Raw genomic sequence first — 18,631 nt, 5'->3', positions numbered from 1 at the left:
CAGCACAAGAACAGTGATGTTGCTCTGGATTTCAAAGGGTTAAGATGCAAATTGAGATAATATTATTTTGCTATGGACATATTTATTCAAATATTTTAGGTGCTTTACAAAAGTGAACTTCCATATATTCCACAAATACTCTGCAGCCTTTCTCCTCGCACTAAAAATTACATTTGCAAATATTTTAACTGCATGTGTGTGATGCGGGATACATGACGCTCATTCATTCTTTCATCAAAACACATAGAAATGCAAAATATTTGTCAGTTAATTGCAAAATTTCATCAGGTGCATGTGGTTTATAACTCCACAACCGAGCTCTCTCTCTGTCTCCAGCGTTTCCTCGATGGCTGCAGCCTCAGTGAGAGCTGGCAGAGCTGCAGTAGAAAAACAAGGAGGAAAAGGAAGAGAAAGGTGGAGGTATCAACACACAGTAATGACTGTGCCAGACTGCTGGCAGCTGCTGTATTTTCTCCTGAGGGATTAGCTGAGGTTTCAGGGTGACTGAGAGGACACAAAGCTGATAGCTGTAAAGACAGACGTATTGTCTAATTTTAAGTGAAAACCAAAACAAACAGGAAGTTTCTTTTAGAGCCGGATATATTCTGGACAGACTCAGATGCTGTCGAGGTGACAGATAGTTGTGGTAATGTTTCTTTCTCTTCTTCCTGAGAAATATATGGTATTTTATTAATGTTCACCAGGGAACATTTTGTTTTCAAAGTTGTAACAATATTCACAGACAGGATGAACAGGTAATGACAAGACTAAAGAAATGTCCCAACTCCATACAGCAGGTTTTCAAACATAGTGTCTTCACACTGGTATAAATGACAGAACAAAACGTACTCAAAAAAGTCGGATGAGCTGCTCACAGATGCAAAAACAGTTTTCTTGCAACCAATAAAAACCCCCAAACAAAACAAACTATTACACCTTTGAGAAAAATGGTTTAATTTCAGTTTGCGAGGGTTTTTTTTTGCCAATAATGGTTGATTAAGTATTACAATCTTGTGCTTAAAGGGTCAGTTCACCCCAAAATCAAACATTTTTCTTCTTACCTGCAGCTATATTTATTAGTATAAATTGTTTTGTTGTGAAATGCAGAGCATTGGAGATATCGGCTATAGAGATATCTGCTTTTTTTCTAATTTAATAAAACTCAACTCAAAGTGCCAAATAAGTACATTTGGAAAAACTCAACATTGACGTCTCTTTCCAGAAATGATGACTCTGTTACTCAAGATAATCTGCAGACCTTGTTATGGGCAGTTTCATGTAGGAACTATTTTCTTTCTACCAAACTACGCCTTCCAACTGTATGCCATTGTATGCTCAAAACAAACAGTCCTTTTCGACAGGGCATTGGACTGAATGTGAATCTTATCTTTCCTCTTTTTGAAGCCAGACTCCACTGACAAAAAACAGTAATTTTAGCAGATGCCACAGGATTAGAAAATTTAGCATAACAAATTTGCAAATTTTCATCACAATCTATTCAAAAGTTGTTGAAATATTTTCACTTGAATTAAAGTGTTGGAACGACCAACTGACATTTCCATCTGAGCATGGCTAAAAATGAATAGAGGGCGCCATTATGCTTAAAACATTTTTATTTTATTTTTCATCTTCCCACTCTCATAAATAACAGGAAGAAGCTGTAAAATAAAAACAAACACTAGTCAGTTAGTTGAGTGTTATTTTATTGAACAGAGAAAACTCAAAATGAGTGTGTTAAAGTGTGGTTCTTCATGTTAAAGCATCAAAGCTCATCACTAATAAAGTGCACTTTCAGTTTACAGCCAAATGGAGACTCATTTTTAATCTCCTCTTTCCCTCCCACGAGCTCGATCAGATCACACCTGGCGCAGGACTCTCTGCGCCGGAGCTCTACCAGGTGGATCACTATCACAGTAAGATATATCAGACCAAGTGCAACGACTGAGCATTTCAGTGAGGGCGAGTGCATAAGTGTTAATGGAAGATCAGCGCGTTAAGAGTCTTTCACCCGGGTGTATAATGCGTCAGACTAATCCTGCTACCGTTTTATATCCTGGCTCAGTTCAACCCAGAAAAAAAAGGAATAAAATGACAGATGGTGACTTCTGCACGGATCTGATTGATTATGTCATCGAGTGATTGTAAAACAGCACAGTATTTCTCAACTGGGTTTCATTAATGTTAAGCTAAAATCTTTGCCATGAGTGTCTTTACATTTTAAGATCTTCACTTTAAAAAAATATTTTCTCCTATTTCCAGAGGTGTTTTTCTACATAATATATATGTACAGTTGTATCTTTACAAAGAAAATAATGTTCTGTTAAAGACTGTTTGCAAGGTCGGCATCGACTCCAGTTTGGCACGTATTCCTCGTGACTCCACCCAGTAACAGATGAAATGGAAGAGACAGCAGAAACAAGTGCATTCAACACCCAGACTTTCATTATTTAAATGCCAAATGCTGCCTCTCCTCAAAACACACAGAGACTAAGCTAGCAAATTAATCCTATTTCTACCTCTTATTCATGATGAGATGCATTTGAAATGGTAATTCTGCTGATGTGCAGCAAACAGGAATGTCATTCACATAAAAAAACAAGTTGATGACGCACTTTTCTACAGGGCATGGCCACAAACGCTGGGGAATGGGCCCAAGAGGAAAAACATCTACAGTACAAGAGATATCATATGAATATTGAAGCTCGAATTTCACTTCTATGGGGAGTTAGGATTCGAATGCGCTACTCATGACACAAACTATTTACGTCGTCAAAGTCAGAGACAAACCAACAGAAACTACTAAGCTGTAGTTCAACATGGGAATGAAGAAAAAGCAAGAAAAGACATTGTAGAGTTAGAAATAAAAAGGATGAAGGAACACCGTAGCTAACATCCCAGAAGGTAGTGTGCACTGCACGTGGTGAAGGGGGGGTCGTTTATCACAAGCACACAAACACACGGCACTGGGGAAAAAAATCAGCCCCTAAGAAACACATCTAAAACAATCGTTTAAATGCTTTATATTAGTGTCACTGGGAACTTCCACAGTGGATAACTTCATCTCTTATTGCACTATTTTCACTTTTTCATGCCAGTCAAAAAATTGGGCAGTTGTGGGTTGTTTCACTTACATCATGTTAATTAATCTGTATATATTTTATTAAAAGGAACAGTGTGTAAGATTGAGGGGGAGCCAAATTATCTCTTCTTTTCCAAAACAAATGCACGCAGTGGTTTAAACTGGTAAAAACACAGAGTAAAGCAGTTTCACGTTACAAACTTTCTCCAATGCTGTTTGGAAGGTTTGAGACGGGTTGATAGCACTGCACCTGCTAAAGTGCGCTTGTCTTATTTCTCTGATAACTTAAGATCAAGACGTTCAGGAGGTTTTGACTGGGAGCTGAATTATCCACAGAGGTCTCTTCCTCTCCAAAGCAAACAGACCCAGTAATTTAAATCAGTTAAACACTGAGTAAGGCAGTTTCATGTTAAAAAAATCAGTGTTTTTCCAACAATCTCGTTGATGAGTGGCTGCTAACTACAATGGCTGACACAAAAGCACAAATGGGCCTATCTAAGGTCAGTGGTTGATTTGTCCGGGCTCTGGATAACTGTAGAAACATGGTGTTGTAACATGGCAGCTTTAGCAGACCACAGATGTATAAAGAGAGCTGGATACAGCACTGGAGCCATTCATTCCTATGAACGTTGCTCCGAGGCACATGAAGGCAAAAAGCTATTTCTTATTTAAGTGTGAAATTACAGAGATGATCAGCGCTGCTTCTGCACTATTCAGCCTAAAGAGCAAGCTCAGCAGAGACTCTCACCAGCTGAGCCGGCTACATTGGGTTTAGCACTCTGCTAACTTGATTTTAATCTTGCAACTCTTCTAAGCTTTCCAAATGTCATCAGACTGCATGGATTAAATCTTGACAGTAAAATAAGTGATTTCACAGGGGTTGTGACGCTCCAAAAGAATTATCCACTGATTAACAGATGTCTGTTTCGCCATGTAAGTCAATAGAAAAAAGTATTTTTGGGCCAAACGGCATCACGTCACAGACTCAGGAGAATTAATTCCACTATGAAAATTGCCCTCAAAACCAGACGCACTTTCTGAGGGCCTGCCATGGACAAGAACCCGCACCCTTCCTTAAATATAAGCGGCTTGTTCTTAGGTAAAAAAAAAAAATACAACAATTCTTATTTTCAGGTGATAATACACTAGAGAAAACATACTTTTCATATTATTTTCCATTTCTGCCTATATATCCCCCTAAATCCTACACACTGGACCTTTAACATGCAAACTACAATATAAAAACCAAATTTCTTTTAGCTGTTGTGTATTACATACACTATGTCCTTCATACTGGGAGCTGAGACACATAAGTCTACACATACGAAGCTCTCAAAAGAGCCATATTACACACACACCTTCATTACCTACCAGTCTGCATTACAAATAACAGCAATAAATATGTTTAGTTCAATAAATATGGGTGTTTGATCAGAATAAAAAAATTATAAAGATTCTGCTGATTTGAATGGAGATCCAGAGGAAACAGGATTTCCTTTCATGTGTAGTGTTGGAGCGTTCGGCTCAGTTAGATTAAGTGTTGATCATATGCAGTTAGACTGACACTGAGCTGTCACAGCAGACGGACAGCAGCTCACAGACGGATTCTCTATGGGACAAAACAACCTCTACACTCTCAACAATTAAAGTTTAGGTAGTTTTCAGCTTGTAATTAATGCTCAGATATTGCTTCAAAACCACTGAAAATGCATGAAATCTCTCTATGCCTATTATACAGTATTTGTCTCCAACTTCATTCACTTCTTATGTATCCACCAGGGACATGAACATACCAAAGGACTGGACAGTGATGAGGAAAATAGCCCTAATGAAGGAGGTTAACAGGGGGCGACACATCATGAAAGAAGACCTTATATACAAATAAATGATATAGTACAATTTCTGACTGTATGTGCACCAGACTCTTCGCCCCAACATGTAGAGAATCACCTCTGCAGGCTTCTCCCAGCGGTCTACACACCAAGCCCGGGGAGGGCGTGATGTAAACGTAGACCTCTTTTTTTCTGTTTCCGTCATGCTATTGAGCATTTTTGCTTTTGTTTTAAAGTGCAGTCCAGATGCAGGTGAGTAAAAGGCAAGAAGCAAATGACAAAGAGAGAAAGAGAGATGAAAAACAGGTAAACCCAGAGGTTGGCACATCAGAGAGGTCAGACTTGGAAAATGAGAGCAAGATGGGATGGAGACAGCTGGAGTCTGGGTCTGTTAGGCTGAAGGTAAAAAAAAAAAAAAAGGTCTCATCCTTTTCAGTCTTTTCCTGTGTCACTGATGCAGCTCCAGTCACTCCCTGGACTGGTAGAAGAGGATGTATCCTGACTCAGAGTTCTTGGAGATGTCTGAGGTAAGCCCGTAAAACTCCTCAATGGCCTGGGCGTCAATTTTCTGCACAACACAAGTAAGATGTTGTTAACTGGTAATAAAAAACAACAGCAAGTGTACAAACAGATGAGTCAAGGACAGAGGAAGCTGTAACAGGCGGAGAGTGAGACTGACGCACCTCCACAATGTCATCGTCAAACAGCAGCCAGAAGCCGTGACTCTTCACTATGGTGATGTAATGACCTCTATTTGGGCCACTGAGGAAACAGAGACAAACAGTGACTCTACAACCGTTGCAATACATCTGTCTGAGCTTCCTATAGGAGCTGCTGAGGTCATCTGTAAATCACATACAGAACACAGTTTGCCACACAAATATTCATTGTCATTATATTAGAATTTATTCAGGTTGGACATGTAAGATATGGCTTCCCCACACGTGTAAGCTTTAAAGGTTTCCCACAAAATTAACCTAAAATCTCCAGGGAGTTGCTTGTGCCAAAGAAAAATGAAACCTGCGCAGCCAGGAATTCCCTAAAGGAAGTTTGGGCTAATAATCATAATGATGAATGTGTTTAACCTCCACTGCCTGGTGGGTCGGGTATGAAGGGAAGCTAATGTCAACTGAAGCGGGAGCGTGGTCTGAGATTACGATACTGGTATTCACAACAGTTTACACGTGACAACAAATGATTATCTATAAGGCGAAAGAAAATGGGAATAGGAATGAAGGACATGTAAGAAAAAGAAAAAAGTTATGTAAGTGGAATTTAGGGTTCAGGGTTCAAACAGGCAGAAATCAGTCTTAAAAGAACTTTAGCTGCCTCAGAGAGGGTAGAATAATTAGATTAAGACCTGTCTAAAGCATATATATCTGTAATTTGAGCATCTAATCATCTTAATGTCACGTCTAAATTACCTTCAGGAAATTTACTTCACAATATGCTCTAAAACTGGGGTATATTTGTGTTACAGGTATTCAGGTCAATTTAAACATTAACACAGAAACAGTCTTTGAAGAAAAGAAGAGAACTATGTCTATAGCTCTACTGATGACAACAGAGTATTGGCCGAGGTTCTCAACACTTATGTTGCCGTTTTTAAACTTCAAGCTTTGAGGCTAGTACAATACTGTTGCCTGACATTTAAGGAAACCTGCTTGTTCACGGTCTTGCCTTGACTCTTGTCCTCACACAGAGAATATTCAGAATTTACAAATATGCAAAAAAAATCATTTCAAAAGTTGAAATGCCAGATGCCTTAAGCCTCTTACTTCATAGAAAGATCCTCACACTTGCGTAAGCTGCATTTACTGAATGCTGACCGGCTTTCAAAGTACTCTCCTCATCTCCTACATGCACATCTTTGACTCATATTTATGATGAACACAGAAACGTTCCTCCTCCAGCATAAGAATGTGAAAACAGTCTTTTCGTGTCAAACTCCGCACAGTGAAGGTCAAACAATCAATGAAACACATTTTTTAGTGCAGAGTGGCAGACGTGAGAGTGGCATCGATTTTCTTATTCAGCTCTTGACAAAAAAGCCGTAGAACATATTGCCCAAAATGTCAAACTTTTCTTTCAATTTTATATAGCCGTGATACTCAACTTACGGCCTGCGGGCCAAATCTGGCCCCCGATTTGGAGTGTGGCCCTCCAATCATTTTCTAATTCACAATAAAAATAAAGCCATTCACACTGGGAATTGCTTTTTTACTTTTAGTATACATGAAATGAAATTTGAAATCTTAAAATCCTAGAAATGCCCGAAAATCCTTAAAATGTCCTAAAATCCCAGTAATGTCTTAAAATCCTGGAAATGTCATGAAAACCTAGAAATGTCCTAAAATCTAAGAAATGTCCTGAAATCCTAGAAACATCCTAAAATCCAAGAAATATTTTAAAATTGGAAAAAAGTCTAAAAATCCTGGAAATGTCCTTAAATACTAGAAAAGTCCTAAATCCTAGAAACATCCTAAAATCATAGAAATGTCAAAAAAAATCCTGTTATATAGAATCAATTTATATGATACAGCTAGAATCAATGGACCACCATCTAAAATCAGTTTTTTAAGAATCACAAAAAAGTCTTTTATTTTGGGACAGTAATCAGCATTCAGTACCTGCCACAGTGAACCACCACGGCCACTAGATCGTACATGCGATCCAGGTTAACTGCGTCCCCGGATGTGTTGAACAGGCGGAGTTCGAGGGGGAAAACCACCCGATAGGACAGCTTGGTGTAGCGGTGCAGCTGCTCCATGTACTTAAACCTCTTCAGGTGTAGTGCCAGGATCATGGGAAGCTTCTTCACACGCATCCTGCACAGAATGACACATGCTCAGAGACGTGTACGATGACACAACACAGTGGTATCAAGGTTGGTGCTTTACTGACCGCTTCTGTGCCTCCTGCTTGCTGCAGCATGTCTCACAGTAGTATTTGTATTCACTGCACAAAGTCTCTGTGTTACTGAAGTCCCTGGAGGGGAGAGCATGCCACAGGAGGCTCGGTTATTCAGCATCGGTGAGGCCAGAGGAAATACGGTCTACTGTTAGCTTTTTGACTGTGACTGAATGTGTAATAAAGCAATTCTACCTGAGACAGTGTGTTATCGATGTGTTCTGCTCCACATCCACAGAAAGATCCAGAAAATCTTCATCTTTGCTGCTCACCTGTCATAAAAAGAGATGTAACTTTACTGTCATCTTCTTTGACTGAGTCAGAGAGGATAAGCCTGCTGTGCTGTGACATAATTCCCGCCCGCCCACACCTATACACACACAGACAGTCTTTGAAATGCTGATTATACTGAGTAGCTTTTGTCTCTGCGCACTGCAGCGCCTCCGTGTTTGCAGGGGTTATTCAGGGCAACCCGTCCCGCTCCGCGCCCTCAAAACTGTGAGGACAAAGCCTCCGCCAGCCTTGACGTAAACTGGGTGGCCAGAGCCCACCGGGTGTGTCTACTGCATCGTTCTTTTTTTGCATCTCTCAGCATCTCTGCAAAAGGCTAATCCCTTTTCCAGACTTATTCAGGACAGATCTCTTATTCAGGGTGACACAGGGACTGGCAGCGCCGGGGACAGATAACAACATTAAATATACGACTCTCTAGTAGAGCTCAATAGGCGAATAAATCAGAGCCACACACCGTTTCACAGTTGAGGCAGCGTGTCTCATTGGTCAGCGTGCCCTGGAAGATATCGTGAACCCATGTGGGCTCTGTCTTGTTCTCCGTCTCGGTCTCCGTGGTGACAGCGGTGCCGTTGTTCTTGAGGCGCCCGTTCTGTTTTTCCTGCTTCTTCTCCTCTTGCAGGATGTCGGCCACCGTGTTCAGCAGGTAGTTGAGGAATTCGTGGGCATCCTGTTGCATGTAGTTATCGAACAGATCTGGAGGGAGATGCAGAGATAAAGTAAAGAGAGATAACTCAGTGGGGGGAAATGATGAGGAAGTGCCGGGCAAGTTTTTGGGCCCATCATCGTGATCCCAGCCATTTAACCCCTTGAAATCAGCTGCAGAAATAATCCACCAGTGCCTGCATTGGTGATTTTTGTTTACTGTGATGTCATTGCTTGGAGTATCTTCAAATGCTTCATATCCCTAAAATCTGTACAACTTCAGCAAAAAGATTATGGAAGTCAAAAAACTAAGTTTGAAATTGTGTGATTAACACATTTTTTCTATTCGATTGTGACTTCCTGAGGTCTCCGCTCGTTGTCTGACAACTTCCCACAACTAAGAAACAGTCCGGCACTTAACCTGCGGTCAGACACTGAGGTGTCGCTGTGACTTTGTGTGTTATTTGTGGATCTTTAGAGATGCGGGTAGGGAGATTTTATTACCTTCAGGCAGAGCTAGGCCAGCTTTTCCATCGCTTCCAGTCTTTGCTTTGCTGTGCAGTCTCTTATCTAAACTAAGCTATGCTAAGCGGCTGCTGGCTATACAGTACATATGCCGCCTTCATGTGCTCCTTGACAATATTGTATTTACGAGTTATGAGCACATGGACGGCCCTCCAAAGTTGTAGTTACAAGTGGGCAATTGGGAAATTTTCCACTTATCAGGCTCCCTCCAACAATGCTTATCAAATATCTATAAAAAGAAAATCACGCAAGTAAAAACAAAGTGCGTGGATGTGATGAGCTACACCTGGACTTTTTCCTGCCATGAACGTTCTGTCTTGAGAAATTTCTTGGCTCAAGTAAAATTAAATCAACAGGCTACACCGATAACAATTGCTAAAAATCCACACACACTTCTGTTTTGACAGATCTGTCTGTGAAAGTTGAAAACTGAGATGCGGGGGAGTTGTGGGGGCGTGGAGGGGCAGAAGGGGGGGGGGAAGTTGAGAGGAGGCAGCTGACCAAAGCTGGGTCCCAACAGAGATTGCATTGTTCCTTCACATAAAGAGCTTCCTCAATATGGACAGCGGAGAACAGTTGGTCTACTCTCTGAATGACCTTACCTCCAACATGCACCTGCCCTTCACCTCAAATATTCAGACCACATTAAAGCCGACGCTGCTACCAACACACAACACAAAACCACAAACTTCCACTCGTCATTGTTTGTGAACATGTATGTGGGAAGATGGAGTCAATGGCTTTGACAAAAACAAGAACGCTAAACAGACAACAATAGAAAACATTTCCACTGAAGTGATTTAGTGTTTTATCAAGTGAGTATCCGCTATTAAATCCCTACTTTAAAACTTTTTATGTTCTTAAAGACATATTATGTAACCATCTTCACATCTAAAATAACTTCATTTTGTTATATATTTTATTAAGTTGTGTATTTATATTATTTATATTTCCAACGATGTTCATACCCAGCAAAAATCTGTAATTTCAATCAAGGGCACAGTCGTCTGGTTGCCTGTAAGTGGTGTCTTATCTCTTTTGTGCATGCATAAAGGTTGTGGTTGTCTGCCAGAAACTCTCATAAATAAGGTTTTCATCCAGTTTTAAGTAGGGGTCTACTGCTATTGGTTTTTTAGGGCCGATACTGATACCGATTATTAGTAGTTAATGAGAGTGATAACCAACATTTGGAGCCGAAATGCATTCACAATAAAGATGAAAATCTTTCTGTCAATATTTATAATTTGGAATATTAGAAACTCCAACACAAGACTCAGTTTAAATGTGTTTAGCAAATGTTTATTCAAAACTGAGACATTTAACATCATATACAGCAAGCTCCCACCAACTTTTTTTTTCATAATGTAAAGTGAAAATTTAAATTATAAAAATTATAAATAAAATAGCTACCTATAGTAAAGTAAAAAGTAAAAGTTTGCCCTGTGCTGACATTTTCTTTAACATTTTAAGGAATTAATTTTATCAGCAATCATTAAAATAAAAACTCCAATACAGATAATGATTCATCGACCCCCGAATTCTAGCCAGCAGAAGCTGACTGCAATGACTGCATTGCTTTGTTTTTTTAATTGAGAGACGCCTTGCAGCATTTAATCTTGCACATTTTTTATTTTCTTTTTGTTAATTTATCCATTATTTTTCTGTTAAGAACTTTTCCTTTTTTTTAAAGAGCTATATAAATAATAGTACCTGTGACAGAAAGAGTAATTTCTTATTTAAGCTGTGACATCATAGTGTTCAACAGCCAATCACAGTGCTCGATGCACACAGAAGACAAAGACTTGATTGATTTTTTTGTTGTTTTTTTTTTTAAAGAAAATATGTAAAAAAGAGTTGTTTTAAATCACCCAGCTCTCACCATTCTCTTTCCGTAAGCGGGAGATGAACTTCTTAGGCGGTATGACGCCAACTTTCTTCTTCTGTGTTGCAATGGAGTGGAAGAGGTCAGCCAGACATGTGAGCAGGTTCTCCTTCTTCTTCTGCTGCGCTTTGTAAGCCAGCACGTTCTCCCGGAAAGGCCGGCAGAAGTAGAGAGCCTGGAGCACTGAGTTACAGTAGCATGTGTTTCCAAACTGAGGAAGGAAAGGACAGAAACAAAAGGTGAGGACAAAAAGGGATAAGGGATTTCATGGAGCGCCCGGTAGCTCGGTTGGTGGAGCCGGCGCCCCATGTACAAAGGCTGCATCCTCATCGCAGCGGCTGTGGGTTTGATTCTGGTCTTGGCCCTTTGTTGCATGTCATCCCCTCTCTCTTTCCCACTTTTACGATTAAGCCGTCCTATCCAAACAAAGGCCAAAAAAGCCCCCAAAATAATCATTAAAAAAAGGGGATATCACTCCATTTTAATGTTAAATCAGCCCGTGGAAAATACAGATGTGCTCAGTTGTTGCAATCCATTTGGCAGATGCTTCATCCAGGGTGTTGAGAAACATGGGAGTTTACACGAATGCAGAAAAACAGAACATCCCTGTGTTGGCCAACAGACTCAAAAACAACACTCTCACCTTCAATACTAGCTGTCCAGAGGAGGACATGACTCACCACAGTCCCGTGGCTGTTTTGTTTTGAAAAATGACACCAGTGTTTTTTTTGCCAAAGCCATCTGTGAATGTATGAGAGGACTTAGTGATACTCACATTGACCAATCCGAAGTAGTGCTCATTGATTGGAAATTGCTCCGGGCCGATGTCTTTCTCCAGAGCAGAGGCATTGGTGCCCTGAAAGACCAGAGACAAAACATGAAAACATGAGACATGGAGATGTTTTTCTTCACTATTACCTCATATAGCACCGTTTGTTGTGTATTATATTACCGCGTGTGTATACCTTTGCAGTGTTTGAGAGGCCAAAGACAAATTTCCACTGAGGTGGACAATAAAGTCTGTCTTACTCAGATATTGTGGAAAGACAAAAGGCTTAACTGGGAGCCTAATTTGTTTAGTCTAATCTCTGTATATCCAAATTAATATGGAAATTTGACAGGACAAAAGAATGCACATATTTTTATTTTATATTTTTACCAATGCACATTTTTATATTTATATCTATATTTAGTTTAATTCTACTTAATCCTTATTTTAGCACTTCTTATTTATATGTCAGTTATTCCCCATGCTTGGCATCAGGGCAACTGTGTGAATCACAATTTCTCTCTGAGAATCAATAAAGTATTTCTGATTGCCTTCAGAAAATTTTAAGCATCACACACTTTATTACCAGATTACAATGCAACAGATTGTGCCTTTAATGCATTAATTTATGGTGTAAAACTTTTATTTTGTCAAAATAAAATACTGTCATTTTTTAATGAGGAAAATAAAGATGTTCTAAATATTGTTACTGTAGTACCTACAGGCTGAGGGTTGAAAGGATGTTTTTTAGTGTGGTTGCATTGGGGCACTTATCCATAGACAGTTTATTACATACAGTAGATGTCAGTCAGCACACCTCCAGTTTGAAGAAGCAGGCTGAAGACCGACACTGAAGCTACGTCATGTACTGTTGTTGATGTGGGCAGCAACAATATCTATTTTAGCCACCTAAAAAATCTATAATAGCTCAAGTGTGTGCTATATAAAGAGTATTTTCACCACTTTAACCTTTCCGTCAGACAGCCCTTTTTAACAATAATGCTCTTGTCAAAGACACCAGACTCCATTGAGAAAAACACTAAATTAAGTTCACTGAACATGGAAGCTGCTGCTCCACCGCTGCTCAGTGAGTTAGTTATTTTGTGTTAATGTGTGATTTTGGTGAATCCAAACTAACCCTTTTAAATGCTAAAGTCACACAATAACACAAACAAAGTAACTGACTCCTTTTCAAAGCTCCTGTGTTCAGCGATTAAATTACAGTTTTTCTAAATGGAGTTTGGCCTTAAAGAGAGCGATGAAACGGCTCAATTTTCCTGTTACAAATTATTCTCTGACATTAAGGTGGAGCAGTGGAAATACTTTTGGTATAGCCCACATTTAAACTGATATTTTTTTGTTGGCTGTTTTATCGATGACCGTCCAAAGCTGTACATTGCTTAACATCCATGTGGGACTCCGGCCTGCTTTTTCAAACTGGGGATGCACCAACCGACTTTTACTGTTTATAATAAACTCTCTATGGATAAATTTCCCATACAAACCCACTTCAAAAAATCTGAACTATCCCTTTAAAGCCAGAGCTATGAGATAAACCAAATTCAGAGGCTTCTCCTCCGTACAGCTTAATTGATAAAATTATCCTTTCTGCCAAATTTCAGTATCAGTTTCCAACAGACTGCTGCAGCTTGCCTCACTGCCTTTTCTTGCCAGTAAAAAAAAATCTTCCTGTAGAAAAGTAGAAAAATGATATGGCATTAATAGGTTGACCCATGTCAAAAGTCAGGAGCGTTTTAGGCCTGATTGCAGAGGCAGACCACTTATCTATTATCTTTTCACTTATCGGAGCTCAAAGCTTTTTCCAAATGAACCGCAGCTTTGTTGAGCGAAACACAGAAGACAGTTTAGTGGGGGAAGGCTTTGACTTTCAATGACTGTCATTTCTCTCTGTCAAAGCAGACAGTGAATACCTCTCTGTAGGATTTACCTCTTTCAGTTTGAGTCTGCGTACTGTACTCCTGCAAACTGACTGTATCTTTGTGGGAAGTCTTATAATGCAAACTGTGAGCTTTAGTTTACATAATTAGAGAGAAAATATTAGATAAATTCAGTGAAAAGGTAGCACTGGTGGAGCTGAAAGTCCATTAAAATCCGCAGTTAATGATTTTGTGAGAAAATAAGCAACTTCTACTGACACCTGATGCCACATTTTGACATTTGAGCTCCTCATTATAAAACATCAGGGGGACGCATCTTTTATTTTAAGGAAAAAAATATTCTACCCTTGACTGTATCAAAAAAAAAAACAATGTTAAGAGAGCACAAACTGTGTTGGGTACACTGACAGGAAAAAAACGGGAGAAAAATATCGACACCCACACACTGCCGTCACTTGTTTTGTGTTATTGACAATATCCTTTTCACCCTCACCTGTTGTATAACGTTTATTAATTGTGCTTTGAAAAGTCTGAAAGTCCTTGACCGACATGATGTATAATAAATGTAATGGATGATATAAGAAGCACGCTGGTGCCCTAAATATGCAAAAAGAGCTTCATGCTGAAGTGCTTCCTGCATCTGTTTACTTTCCTCCTTTATCATTTCTCTCTTTTTTTGACAACATGCATGTATCAGTTAACGTACCTGCAGGAAAATGTCAACTGAAAAATAACTGAAAGTTTTGCTTTATACATAGGGACTCCTTAACTCGGATGCAATGCATGACGGTGGAACATCATTGCATTCAATATCAGTTTGATTATTTTTCTAGTGTTATTTTGCTACATTTGCCATATTGTGATTGTTGAAACAGAGCTATAGTTGCCATGATCAATTGATTAGTTGATCTAACTTGTGAATATTTGGTGTTTTTCCCATTTTCTCTGATAGTAAAGTGAATATCTGTGGGTTTTGGACTGTCGATGGAGCAAAACAATTAAAACAGAGACACAATATCGAACACAGTTATGTGCATTTTTCATGCAAAATAAGATGAACATTTGCTGATTCTATCCTCTTAAATATCAAGACTTTACACTTTTCTTTGTTATGTTTGACAGTAAATTGAATGTCTTGGACTGGAAAAACATCCACTACTTTTCTGTATTGATAAAAACAATAATCTATTTTTTTTCACCCCAATTTCTTTTTACCCATGACAAAATAGCTAACAATTCTGAGATAATAATCTCATTACTGCAGGAAAATTTGGGGAAAAAATCCCAATGAAAACTTTTCTGAGGCGAATGCATTACACTTATTGAGTAAAAACCCTAACTAAGACAAGTACGAATATTGATGTTGTGATTTAATTTATCAGTCAGCCCTTCAGCAAACCAGAGGAGCATTATTATTATACAACAAGACAGTTGCTGTCACAAGAGACAAAATCCTTTCAATAGAGGACCCCAGTAATGACTCCTAAATCCTGGGAATGCGCTTCAGCATCTCCAGTTTCCTCGTCTCAAAATTTTTTTGAACGGGTTTTTGGTTAGCTGCCTGAAATAATGTCTGTAGTTAACACAAGCTGAAAAGACTTTCACGTTTTGTTGTACAACATAAAATACATCAGTAAATACTCTACCTGTGAACTTTTAAGCTTTTATGTATCTCAAAAAAGGCGTCTGCTAACAAGTGGCTCAATTAAACTACAGAATGTGATCACACTGAGATGCAGCCAACACGGATTAACAGCTGTAAAGTGAACATTGTGTGTATCATGTCCATATTGACAAAAGTTCAAATATACATACATATTTGTATGGGTGATCTAAGCAGCTAACTAAAGTTATCTCCAGCAGGTATCCAACAACCAGTTTTTTATACATCCAAAGAAATTCTATAAAAATGATCTGCATGGCAATCAGACCGAGCCTCTATTTGAGAGGGGCCTTTATTTACATACATGGGTTATTAAAAGGGACTGGGCGTCTAAATGGGACTAGGCATTTGAAGTTTTATGGTAACGCAGACCAGCAGCACTGCAGGCTCCTGACACTTGTATCCAGCTCTCTGCTCCCAGGATGTAACCAGCTCTCTGCTCTCAGGATGTAACCAGCTCTCTGCTCTCAGGATGTATCCAGCTCTCTGCTCTCAGGATGTAACCAGCTCTCTGCTCTCAGGATGTAACCAGCTCTCTGCTCTCAGGATGTAACCCGCTCTCTGCTCTCAGGATGTAACCAGCTCTCTGCTCTCAGGATGTAACCAGCTCTCTGCTCTCAGGATGTAACCAGCTCTCTGCTCTCAGGATGTAACCAGCTCTCTGCTCTCAGGATGTAACCAGCTCTCTGCTCCCAGGATGTAACCAGCTCTCTGCTCCCAGGATGTAACCAGCTCTCTGCTCTCAGGATGTAACCTGCTCTCTGCTCTCAGGATGTAACCAGCTCTCTGCTCCCAGGATGTAACCAGCTCTCTGCTCTCAGGATGTAACCAGCTCTCTGCTCCCAGGATGTAACCAGCTCTCTGCTCTCAGGATGTAACCCGCTCTCTGCTCTCAGGATGTAACCAGCTCTCTGCTCCCAGGATGTAACCAGCTCTCTGCTCTCAGGATGTAACCAGCTCTCTGCAGCAGCATCACATTATGCAATCACAACAGGCTGTCAAAGGCAGCGCGCGCGGCTCCATTCACCTGTCAATCATCACTGACAGCTGAACAAACAGTCTGTGTCGTCTCACCAGGTTGAGACGATGTCACGCGACAAAGAAGAAGCAGTGTGTAAACAACACATTAGCATGAAGGTTTGGGATGCAGCAGGCCTGTCTGAGCACCGACACCTGATCAGCTGGATCTAAGTGACCATTGTTACAGTGCATCCTTCAGCTCTGCTCAGCCTGGCTGCAGGAGTGGACTTCACTACACACCAGGTTCAACACAGTGTCTGCAGGCAAATCGATAGCACGCACGCACGCACGCACACACACACACACACAAGCAGCGAGCTACTCACCATATTACAAATGGAGGCGATGTTTCTGACAGTCATTTAGTTCACAGTGTCTCCCTCACCGCCATCTTTATAAAATAAACATGATTTGAGAGCAAAAAAAAGGGCGACGCTGAGAAATATTTCGCAGCCGCGGCTGGAGGCCAGACTGCAAACCCCAGGCGTCAGAGAGCAGGCAGGGAGTCACGGAGCACCATGCAGCCAGCACGGAGCCGAGAGACACACCGCACTCACTGTCGACACGGCCTCATCCTCACACACATCCCGAAAAACCACACGGCGGGGACGCGGCGATGCATGAGTGGACGGTGGACGGACGAAGTTGCAGGCAGCAGGTTGTTAGCAACGACCAGGAAACAAGCGTGATGCGGGAGGAAGCGCTGTAGTCCCGCCCACGTGCCGTGAGCTCCGCAGCTGATTGGTTCACACTCACCGTGTTTGATTGACAGGATTAGAGAGCCAAATAAAAACCTGCATGATGTAGTTTAGGTGAGCTGCAACTAATCAGCAGCGAATGTTTGGCACAATAGTGTGAGGGAGTTGTAGTTCATACTCTGGATGCATTTGAAGAGATTTTGTAGGCGTCATAAATGACTGTTGTGATGAATGATTTCCTCAAGGTGCGCTGTAAAGCTATAAATGACATTTTTAAAATTAATTGGTTAATTTAGTCAACAGCAGAGTTATTATAGTTTTGTATTTTTCATTAGATTTTAAATTTATTCTTTCAGTGAAGTTGCAGTTAGTTTTCGGATTAGATTTGTTCTTTTCAGTATTTTAATCGTGGTTATTGCAACAAAAAAAAAGTTTCAGTATTCATTTTTTTCATGCTGATGATGATTATTATCATGAATATTATTAACAATAACAATAACAATAATAATAATAATAATAATAATAACAATAACAATAATAATAATAATAATAATAATAATAATAATGTTAAAAGTTATTATTATTATTAATCATTATTATTATTAATAATAGTACTAATATTGTTGTTGATATTGCAATTATTATTATATGGGGGATATTTGTCAGGGGCAAGATTTAATAAGTTGAAAATTGGTATTGCAATACAAACACAATACTTTGTGAACCAACTGACTCACAGTCATGTAGACATTTCACTCTCTATGAACAAATACACCAATTTTTCCTCATGCTTGTATTGACAAACTGACAAAGAGTAAAACTTAAAAGTCTAAACATTTTTTGTATGTTTTTTAGTTAGTTTTGTTTTTCTTGTCTAGTTTTTAGAGAAAAGTCTCTTTCTATTTCAGCTAACTGATTTTTTTACACCTTGTTTTAGTTTTAAGTTAAGTTTTTGTCAACAATAATAGCCTTAATCTCAAATCTACTATTAAACCGATTGTCTATATTTATTCTATAAAACATAACGAAATATAAAAAAGTCACTTACCAGCGGTTAGAGCCCAATGTGTCTTTTGCCTGTTTCATTCAAGCAAATGTCCTAAATCCAAATATAGCCCCCTCCATTCACAAGAGCACAAAACAGAAAAACAGTAAATATTTCAATTTGAGAAGTTGGAACCAGCAGAGTTTTGCTTGATCAGCAGCTCACATGATTTTTCAGCTGAGTTATCCACAATTATTTTTCAGTTGTCAACTGAATGCACTGCTAAAACAACTAATAGTCAATAAACTGATTTGGAAATGTATTATTTTGGTGCTTTGAGCCACAAGAGTGACATATAATTCTATTATATTGTAGAGAAGGCAGATGTCTCTACAGCCAATATCTCCAATCTCCATCTAGAATGATTAATGGCA

The 18,631-nt window shown here is 39.5% G+C and overlaps 1 protein-coding gene across 1 annotated transcript; it reads right to left on the bottom strand.

The window, feature by feature from the left end:
• Nucleotides 1-1,686: 1,686 nt before the first annotated feature.
• Nucleotides 1,687-17,225, bottom strand: usp46 (ubiquitin specific peptidase 46). The gene is made up of 9 exons (XM_042483703.2): nucleotides 16,841-17,225; nucleotides 11,940-12,020; nucleotides 11,162-11,375; nucleotides 8,570-8,808; nucleotides 8,017-8,093; nucleotides 7,816-7,899; nucleotides 7,542-7,739; nucleotides 5,595-5,673; nucleotides 1,687-5,479 (listed from the first exon to the last, which is right to left on the bottom strand). The coding sequence occupies exons 1-9, from the start codon at nucleotides 16,874-16,876 to the stop codon at nucleotides 5,378-5,380; spliced, it is 1,110 nt and encodes a 369-aa protein (XP_042339637.1). The 5' UTR covers nucleotides 16,877-17,225; the 3' UTR covers nucleotides 1,687-5,377.
• Between the last annotated feature and the right edge of the window lie 1,406 nt (nucleotides 17,226-18,631).

Source organism: Plectropomus leopardus, chromosome 5, assembly GCF_026936395.1.
Source record: "Plectropomus leopardus strain MGB_pleo_1.0 chromosome 5, ASM2693639v1, whole genome shotgun sequence".
Taxonomy (NCBI): domain Eukaryota; kingdom Metazoa; phylum Chordata; class Actinopteri; order Perciformes; family Serranidae; genus Plectropomus; species Plectropomus leopardus.
The sequence above is the reverse complement of the archived record's forward strand: the minus strand, read 5'-3'. Positions and strand labels throughout refer to the sequence as shown.